This window comes from Oryzias latipes, chromosome 4, assembly GCF_053564925.1.
Source record: "Oryzias latipes strain Hd-rR chromosome 4, Olatipes_Hd-rR_3.1".
NCBI lineage: Eukaryota > Metazoa > Chordata > Actinopteri > Beloniformes > Adrianichthyidae > Oryzias > Oryzias latipes.
In genome coordinates, this window is record NC_136240.1 from 4,877,680 (window position 1) to 4,888,096 (window position 10,417).

The 10,417-nt window shown below is 42.9% G+C and overlaps 1 protein-coding gene across 20 annotated transcripts in view; it reads right to left on the reverse strand.

The window, feature by feature from the left end:
- Positions 1 to 6,174, reverse strand: part of kif1aa (kinesin family member 1Aa) — a 44,338-nt gene extending 38,164 nt beyond the window's left edge. For all 20 annotated transcript variants that reach the window (XM_078945530.1, XM_023953957.2, XM_078945522.1 and 17 more), the window contains exons 1-2: positions 5,930 to 6,174; positions 4,054 to 4,221 (exon numbers count right to left, since the gene is read on the reverse strand). In XM_078945530.1, coding sequence (XP_078801656.1) covers positions 4,054 to 4,159 — 106 coding nt within the window. In that variant the 5' untranslated portion in view covers positions 4,160 to 4,221; positions 5,930 to 6,174. The remainder of the gene's footprint in view (positions 1 to 4,053; positions 4,222 to 5,929) is intronic.
- Positions 6,175 to 10,417: the final 4,243 nt, after the last annotated feature.

The window sequence follows — 10,417 nt, forward strand, 5'->3', positions numbered from 1 at the left end:
AAATGAAATTAGGCTTCTGTGAACATCATCAGTCAACCATATGTTGGTAACATCAGATTTGGTGGGAAAATGCAGGAACTTTCAGAGAAATAGTAGAAGTACATAAACTAGAAGAGAAGCATGAATGAAAATATATTAATGTTTACATAAATTGTTTTATTAACTTAAAGGTTTGCTAACATAACAATCTGCATTGTTTTTTATATGTAAAAGCAAACCTTTAGGGATTTGAACCCCATGGTTGTGTAAAGGAGACCCGTTTTCCACCAGGTCTGTCCCCTGCATCTCAATGAAGACCCGTCTGGGATGGGAAATCTGTGCAGCAACAAGGCCGCTGTCCTTCTCTGGCTTTGTGAGAACCAAGCCATTGACCCACACATGAGTGTGACACAAAAGAGGCACACACAAAACCTCTAGAACTCCCTCGTCTTCGCTCTTTCTTCTTCCAGGACTTGAGAGACAAAGGGGGGCATTTATTCTCCCACTCCAGACATTGCAACCAGTAGGCTTCAATGCTATGAGCCCAGTCCCATCCTCCACCCTCCACCCTCCATCCTCCACCCTCCAGCCTTCAGGCTCCAGTCTCCAGCCAAAGCTTCAAACTCTTCAGAGAGAACAGTCTGATCTATTTTAAAGCTCTGAAAAATGAATCATTTAGGCCCTTTTTTAAGCCACAAACTGCAGAACTGAATGATCGTGTATGGGATATTTTTCAAAACTAACAGTGTCTCCCACTAAGATCCATAAAGGAGATTCATAAATTCCCCTTGGATTTCAGCCTCTCTGACCTGAACAGACACTGAATAAGGAGCAAAACAACACGAGGAAGGGACCGCTGTACACGTCTGCATCCTTCACTAAGTTTTAGGATTTGTTAGGAGCGACATCAAAAACTGCAAAATAAAAGTTTAAAAAAGACTTTGGAACTTGTAGTTTAGTCACCCATGACATGAAGGGGGGAGACGGAGATGTCTAAATTAGACTAAACTTTAAATATTTTAGGAAGTCGTATCTATTATTGATGTTTGGCTTTAACTTGCAAGGCAGACAACATATCAAATATCTTTCCAGTCTCCTTTTTCCAAGCTCTGTGAAATCTATGGAATGCGTGCTGCTTCAAACGTTCACAGGCTTAACCATTTATTTAACCCTTGTGCTATACTTTACCATTGGGAGTTGGGTCATCTAGACCCACTAGACAGTGCGCTGAACCTTTTTTCTTCAATGATTTGTGATCTTCACTGGTGTCCATGGATTACATGAAATCTTTCCACCTTTATCCACCTTTGTCATGGTAGGGAGAACACGTCAATGTAAGGGGGGGGGGGTCATCTAAGATAGCACAAGGGTTAATGGACAACAAATAAAACGGTTTTCAAAGGCAGAAATGTTTCTTTCACTCACTGGCATTGTACAATCCTAATCCACACTGAAGTAGATTTCAATAGAAAAATTAATCCAAAAATGTTGAATAAAGAGTCCGTTTTAATCCGGTTTACACCCTAACCCTGCAGGCCCTGGAAAGACTGAGGGATTATGTCACCTGCAGCCTACAAACTCAACGGATTACTCTCTTATACTGCTTTTCTTGATACACCTCTGTGTTTGATATGGACCAGCATGAAAACAGCTGTGAAGATTTCTGCCATTTAAAACACAGAGAGATCAGAACTGGGGTCCTCCAGATCTGTACATGTCTTCCTTTCTCACTAAGGAAGATTGGAGATGAGTGTGAGGAAGCTATCCTCTGACACAGGATCATTGGGTGTCCTATAATATACTCTTTTTAATGTCACCACGTATTGTACCCAATCTCAACATTTAGTCTGTTAACTTTGGTCTTAAACACGTGAAAATATACACAGCCTAGTTTAGACTGAATGTGTATCACAGCACCACCTATAAGCTTCTAGGTGTTTCCAAGACAACATTCTGGTGTTAAAATTCCACTCCAATCATCTTTTGGTCTATTGTGAAAGCGTTTCCAGTCGTCTTTTATTTATGATTACAAAGTCAAAAATCCAAAACCTGTGTTGTTTACTAGGACATAGCTTCTGCAGGACGGCAGGAGTTCAACAGAAATTTCCTTCTAAGTTGTGGGCAGGACCGTTGCTGCAAAGTAAGCCTGCCCTCACTTCCCATCACCTTTTTTTTTTTTACACATTTTTCCACTAGCTTACAGCTCCTAACGATCCCAGCCAAACATTAGCGCTGCAACAAAAATGTTGAGAGTTCAGAGCTATGCAGCCATACAGTTTGGATCCAGATACCAGCTCAGTCGAGGAAAACAAAGAAGTTCATGAATCTGTTTGACTGACAGTGGATGATCAGAATGGAGCAGAGCAGGGAGTGGTGGTTCGCCCAGCATATCTTCTACGCCACAAATGGGATAATTTTTAAACTGGGTTTTTTTTATCTTCTGATTCCCAACAATTTGAATAACAAAATGTCATTTTAAGTTGAACTTTCTTTACATATGTTCTCCACGGTGAGAAAAATGCCACAAGAACATGTTAAAAACATAATTTTTATTGGAGTGGTTCTTTAAACTAAACGGAGAATACAATTTTGACGCAAAGTCAATTGTGCTTTCCCCAAGTTCTGATGCGTGTTCTGAATGCTGCAACAGGGAAAAGCTTTAAAAGCTTTTATCCAAGCAATGTCCCACATGAACATGTGTGCATTGATGTTAGTCTCACACCTGCTCTGTCAATGCTTTCACGTCTCAGCCCAAGAATACCAAACTATTTGCATAAAACAATATGTGGCTCCGATCCAACATTATTGCAATAATGTGGTCATTAAAATGTCATATGAGTCCCGCTAACAGAAGTGTAGACGTGGAGTTTCATTGTGAATGGAATGGATTCATTTCACTGTCCTGACGTTCTCCTGCAGGCATGTTCAACCTTTCCTCTCCAGTCTTTCCTTTTCTATTTGAAGGGGTAAGTGTTCCAGAAGAACACGTTGAAGAGGCATCGAAGGAGCCATTCAGCAGAAAACGTTCTTTTTTAACCCTTGTGCTATCTTAGATGACCCCCCCCTTGCATTGACGTGTTCTCCCTACCATGACAAAGGTGGATAAAGGTGGAAAGATTTCATGTAATCCATGGACACCAGTGAAGATCACAAATCATTGAAGAAAAAAGGTTCAGAGCACTTTAGTGGGTCTAGATGACCCAACTGCCAATGTTAAAGTGCCTAGGATAGCACAAGGGTTAAGAAAGCCTAGAGTTTTTTTACTTTTCCATTCATCCATCCATTCAGATCTGGAGCCAGTGCATCAATGCCTGCTTCTTGTAAAATTATAATAAATAGCTTGTTTTTAAAACGCTAGCACCTAAAACTAAAGCCTCGTTTCCAATTAGCGGTACCGTCCCGTCTAGACAGGTCTGGCTTTTTCACCGTTTCCATTATAAAATAACCCATTAAGCCGGACCGAATCTTACCATTTTTGGGCTCCCAATGGTTGTAGGTCGGTAGATAAATGGAACGGACCGGTTAGGGCGGAGCTACAGTTGACACCCGTTGATTGGTCATTACAACAAAAGAAAACTCCAAGTAGACAGCCGCTCTTCGCCGCCCACAATCTGCTCTCTAACAACATTAAAAGCTTTGTTTATACGAAGTACCAAAAGCCAATGAGCTGCTGGAGGACCTCCATTGTTGTCGTAGTTGGCTTCAACCCACATGGCCCAACTTGGAGTGGAAACGCTCACCTGAATTGCCTGGACCATTCTAAACTGGACCAAACCAGACCAGACTGGACTGCTGAGTGGAAACAAGGCTGAAGATTTCATATACTTCATCTGTTTATGCTGAACAAATCTTCCTTGATTTTCAGCATGTTGTCTTGATGATATCTACATGTTTCCATCATTTACACAGCTGTGATGTGATTGGCTGATCCAACGACTGCGTGAATCCTCAGATGGAGCTTGGTCAGACTGATGCTCTTTTAGATTCCACTAAATGAGAACCCACAAACTGAAAAGCAGCCGGCATCCACGGCGACAGCTGTGCTGAAAGGAGTACCCTGCTTCTCGTACTTACTGGTGGTGTTGCCCGTCATCTGAATGATGCACTTGCTTTCTTTCCCAATCTCCCTCGAGTTGAAGGGGCGGACTCGGACCGCCACTTTCACAGAGGCTCCTGCCATGGTGCCTCTTCCCAGCACCTTTCAGCCCCTCCTCTAGAGTCCAGGTGTGAGGCTTCAAGTTTCTGAGAGGGTGGAGAAAGACGTGCACACAATTAAACGTGCTGCCAGCAACTACCAGTCCGTAAACAAAACACGTCGGACTGAATTGGAATAGACTGGATTTAAGATTAAACTGGAACGGACTGGATTATCGTTCAAGTGAACAGGAATGAACTGGATCATAGCTCATCTAAACCATAGTAAACTACCTTTTAACCCTTGTGCTATCCTATGACCTCACCCTTACATTGAAGTGTTATTCCTACCATGACAAAGGTGGATAAAGGTGGAAAGTTTTCATGTGATCCATGGACACCAGTGAAGATCACAAATCATTGAAGAAAAAAGGTTCAGAGCACTGTCTAGTGGGTCTAGATGACCCAACTCCCAATGTTAAAGTGTCTAGGATAGCACGAGGGTTACCTGAATGAAAATAATAGACAAAATGTTGGCTGAAGCAGACTGGATTTTTGCTCACAAGATTCATTTTTCATTTTATGTGACTGACCAATTTTACTGAAAACTGGCTGCATATTTATAACTGAATCAGCAGTTATGGAAGGCCTTCATGGGTTCACAAAACCAGAACTTTCTGAGCTAGATGAAGGAGGGAGTTGGTGTTTAGTTGTGGATATGATGGCAGCTCTTGGAGCAGGGTGGGTGGGAAACGTGGACATTGAACTGCAGCTGGGGGCGATAAAGCCAAAATGCAACAAAAGAAGCGCAGCAGCAGTTAAATGTCAGCATTGGTCTGTGGAAGACAAAAGCTCTGACAGCAACCTTAAATCCAGCGTCTGGCTCAGTCCAGGCGGCCAAGTAACCTTAAACAATGAACGCTACATTGCTTTGTGTTGTTCTGGGTAAATGCAGAGCAACCATGACTCATCAGAATAGTAATTATTGCATTTCTACGCCCCATAGTGACTAATACCGTACACGTAGATGGAGCATCAGCAAGAACACATTGTTTTTTATGCATCCATCCTCAGCGCCCTCGTTCCTTCAAGTTGTGACAAAGATGTGTGTCGTTGTGTCTAAATCAAGCGAATCTGCTGTGTCACTCGTCATCTTCACGAACTTCCACTAACAGAACGAGGCTGAAAAAAGGCGGTGGACCAAATGCGTTTGTGCATCTGTCGGGTTGAAACGGAGGCCTTCCTCCCAGCAGCACACCTTCCTCTCCGTTTCAGAGTAAGGTGTGGTCAGTGCCAGGAAAGATGACACGAAAGAAATCCTGTTCTGGAAAGGTTTATCCAATCTGGACTGTAAAAAAAAAGAAGAGACAGACAAATAAAACTGACTGACCACTGGAGGGAAGTCTAAAAATCAGAAGGAGTGTGTTCCCTCTAAACGTCTGAAAGCTCCTCAGGTTTTCCTCTGAACGTGGAGGAAGACACCCACCAACTACAAGTCAACCAGGCAAGGGCCTGTTTCCTACTAGAATGGATCATCCTCCAGACTTTAGAAACAGCAGCTGTACAGACGGACGGATTCCTTCATTCCTTCCTGGAACTCAGGAACAGTCCTTCCAGTCTGACTTCAGTCACATTCAGTCATTTTCCTGAGACTGGAACACAGAGGATGGAGCCCAGACACACAGCGACAGCCCGGGATGAGGCAGCCGCTCGGGACTCCATCCTCTCCGCAGCCTCCCCGCTCCGTGGCCGCGCCCAAAGCGCGCCTCCCCCCGGGCGGACAAAGCAGCGCCGGCAGCGCCGCAGACCGTCTTACCTCCGCCGAGCAGGCTGGGAGACGCGTCACCTCCGCCGGTCTGCTCCTCCGTCCGTCCTACCAGCCTCTGCTGCTCGCCATCGAACCGGGCCGGCGTGCTGCAGCCCACTGCTCCCCCCTCCTCCGCCCTGCTTTCAACACTCGGGAGGGCCGAGGGGAGGTGCTCGGTCAGTCGGCCGTCTCTTCTCAGATCGAAGCGGTCAAAATGGCTCTGCTGCTCTACCGAGGATGCTCGAGTTCCACTGAGCCGCTGGTGACATCATCAGCACCGGGAACGGGGGGGGGGGGGGGGGGGGGGGGGGGGGCACAGAAACCAAGCAAACACAAATGACGTGAGATAATCGCATTTATGAGAATCTGGATTGTCTATGTTATCTTTATAATAAAAATAGTGATAATAATGACAATAATAATATAAATAATAATAATATTTTACCGCCTAAACGTTTTTATTAGAGACAATTATTATACATTTTATTTTATTTTTCTATCTTGTTTAAGCTCTGCTGTTAGGAATCTTCACTTTTGCTATTTACGTTCTGTAATATACACGATTGAATAAGGTTTATTTGTATGGAAGCGATTCTGTAGCATAATTAAAAATAAAAGTCAAAACCAGAAATAATTTTTCATTATCAAAATGAAGCTGCATTTTTTGACTCAAAATTAAAATGAAAAATCAATACTTCAAAATGCTTTTTCATTTCTATTTAAAAAGCGTTTATTCTGTGTCATAATTAAAGCGAAAATGCAAAGAGGGGATTTCATTTTCATTTTAACATCCACCCTGGAATAGTGTCGTATTATTCAAATTGACTTACCATTTTCAGAGGGGAGGCGGGGCGATGACGTCAGTGCTGTCTCCGTGTGTCCGGCTGCTAAGATGTCTAGGTGCAGCTTAATGGTGTATACTTATTTATCACTTTATTTCCTACGCCAATGAAAATTGTGTTTTGTGTGTATTTAACATGTTTTTGTAGCATTTCTTTTTTATTTAGGAGCAGATGAAGAAATGCAGTTTACAAAAGTCTACATTTTAAACTATGCCATAGAAAAGGACACAGGTTTTAAGATTTTGTCTAAAATCAGCATAAATATAAGAACTAGACCACTGGGAATACTTTGACGATAAATCAGAAGATGACTGACGTGGGACTTTAAGGCCCAAAGTGCTTTCCAGTCACAGTCCCCATTAACCCATCCACAGTCACACACTGATGGCCGCTCCACTGCTGAACTACTTGAACCACCAGGAGCAATGTGGAGGTCAGTGTCTTGCCCAACGACACTTAAACACATGGGTGTGCAGGGAAGAATTGGTAGAATTGGTTGATCATAAACCCCACAATAATCCTACAAAATGTCCTTTTCTCAAAGACTTCTTTTTTTAAAAGTAAAAATTATATAATAAGCCGAATCAAATTACTAAATTATAAACTTTTTTTCAGATAATGGTACAAAGCCACAAAATTGCACTTTTACAAAACCACAGTAGATGCAGCAAACATTTCATTAATTCAAGTCTTGGTAAAACAACAGATTTTCCAGTAATGGAGTTCTGGCACATTTAGCTTGCAGCAGGAGGTTGATCTCATGTTGGTTCTTATTTAAGGTTCCACAGTTTGTTTTCACAGCCCTGCTGACGAGATGTTTTAAGGAAAATGCCATCATTTGTGAAATGGGGTACATCTGTACTTTGAGTGACAGAAGGAAGCTTAATAGAACAGATTGTACAGTAACGTGCAGTAACAAATAAAGGTTTGTGTTTGTGTGTTTTCCCTCAGCAGCTGCGCTCAGGTAAGAATCCACTTATGTCAGCATTTTAAAGGTGAGCGTGGGGTCGCTGCACACTGTGGCCTGCTCCCCTCCTGCAACCTGAGGCTCTTTAACAGTCACTGGTAAAGTTCAAGTCCCACCTCGGCATCACAACACCACTTCAAAAACTCTTGACTAGATTCAAAATTGACATATGTTTCTTTTTATTTAATTTATTTCTCTGAGACAAAAGAGATCTATCAGATGCCTGCCTTTCTAGTGACAATCAAAGATGATTTACTAAGAGAAGTGTTGAAAAATCTGACAGATCTGTTTAACCCTTGCGCTATCCTAGGCACTTTGACATTGGGAGTTGGGTCATCTAGACCCACTAGACAGAGCTCTGAACCTTTTTTCTTCAATGATTTGTGATCTTCACTGGTGTCCATGGATTACATGAAATCTTTCCACCTTTATCCACCTTAGTCATGGTAGGAAGAACACGTCAATGCAAGGGTGGGGTCATCTAAGATAGCACAAGGGTTATAGCAGTGAACCAGGACCAGACCTGACCTCATCCCTGATGTGAAACAATATCCCTTGCAGCTTCATGCATATGTGAAATCATCACACATTTTCACTGTCTTTGAGGGAAAATGAGTGTGCATGAAAGAACTTTCTAGAAACAAAACAGCCAAGTGAACAGGAACTGTGAGTGGAGATGCACAGGCTGCTCAGGTTTCAGCCTGAATGAAACACAATGCACACATGTTTGTGACCTGGCTCTTTGCACACTCCTGCCGCTCCCACTGCTCTCAGCCTCACCCGTTAAAAAATTTGTTGCTGAGGAACATCTCTCTTGAGCCCTTTTCTCTTTTAATGCCAATTATCCATTGCGCTCTTGAACTTAAATTTTACTGTCTGTTCCATGCACACATGGTGGAAACACCTTTTTCATTGCAATATACACAATCTGAAAGATCTGTGAATGAGAACACAGTGTGCTGTTATTTAATTTGGCTCCACACAAGAAAAAGAGCAGTCAAGGTGAGACTGTATGTTGCTCATGCCAAGTGTGGTGCGATGTAGAGAAAGCTGCAGGCAGAGGCTTTTGAGGGTTTTGGTCTTCCCTTCCAGAGGTGCCGTCTCTCAATTCAGTGGTAAAGGTCCCTGAATAATTCATTGGTTGGCAAGGCTGTTGCCTTGAGCCTTGTGTGACAGACGCTTCTTAAAGAGATACTCTTGGTGGAAGCGTCTGCAAAGAATGTGGAGCAATCTCTCACTGTTAGACATTTTCAACAGTTTTATATTCCTTCATAGTCTACAGCTACGTTCATCATTGCTCAACAGCTGTCAGTAAACAATTTCTACGTGTAATTGGAAGGCCCATCCACCTCCTCTTATGTGAACTAATCACAGAAGGGTTGCTGTTCCAATCCTTAGATGTGGATGAGACAAATCCCCTGCAGGATTGGATCAATCCTCCACAGAAAGGGCAACTCCAGGGATGAAGGTGCCTGCCCTGCTACTTTTTAAGATACCCTTGAAGTTATCTTTTACTTCTTACTGCCTGATCAGCTGTTTATAGCTTGTTGTAAGGACAGGGGTGATGGGAATAGAGGTGGGGCTGTAGCTCTTGAGGCTTGGATTTGCCCTTGAACCCACCATGCTGACTGTGAGTCCCTCTATCTGCTGTTTCCAGTGGAGCTGCTCAGTGGGCATGGCTGAGTCTGTGGTTGTACTGGGCCTCGCATGTGAAAGATTCCAAAAGTTAAAAAGCAATTGGTTGATCATCATCATCAAACACTTGATGAAGGCAGGATTAATCTCAGTCCTTCAGTGGCGCTAAACTGCAAGGACCCCTTAGGTGCAACCAGACAAAAATCCCTGTTTGTTGAAGGCTGCAAAAGGTATTCAACTCAAGGCCCAACATGTCCGAAACTTCTGGAAGAGTTTTAAATGTAATGGTAAGGACAAGACATTCCCAAACCACATGCTGCTCAAGAACACCTGAATGTACCTGAGCAGGTGATTGGGTTATATTAACCTGGAGTCCCCTATAATCTGCTGCTGAGTTTACCTGCAGGATCACAACGAGAGGAAGTCGGTATAGTTTTGGAAGAGATGAAGGGGCTGAGGCAGCCCGTGCAGTCTTTCAGAGAAGGATCTTTTTCCTGTTTTGTTTCTAGATTTTCTCCAACCAAACACAAAAAGGCAACGTCCAACATCAAGAGCAATTCTGACATCTAGGTGTGGAGTTGTAAGGTTACACATCAGGAGTCCTGACTTTATCATTTCATCTTTAAGTAATGTTGCTTTGAAACCATTTGCAGGAGTCAGAAACGGCGCCCTCTATCTGTGAATGTTAGGGTGGTTAGAAAGAACGGCCAGACATGCCAATAAAGAGACCAAATGCAGATGTTCTCTGGGCCGGACTTAAAAATACTGTTTGTATTCAAAGTTCAGATTTTGGAGATTTTCTTCATGGTCATGATAGCTTCTATGAGCTCTTTAACTTCCTTGACTCCATCAGACACAGCTGTTGCTCACTGAATGAAGTGCTGCAACTCCAGTGGGAATCTGATTCATTATTCTCCATGTAGTGTAATATGTGTGGTGGATATGTTTGAGCTGCATGTTGTTAATGCAACACAGGTCAGAGGTGGAGGAAAATTTAGATGTGGACAAAGAACTATACTCCAGTCCATCAAATATGAAAGAGGCACTCAAAAC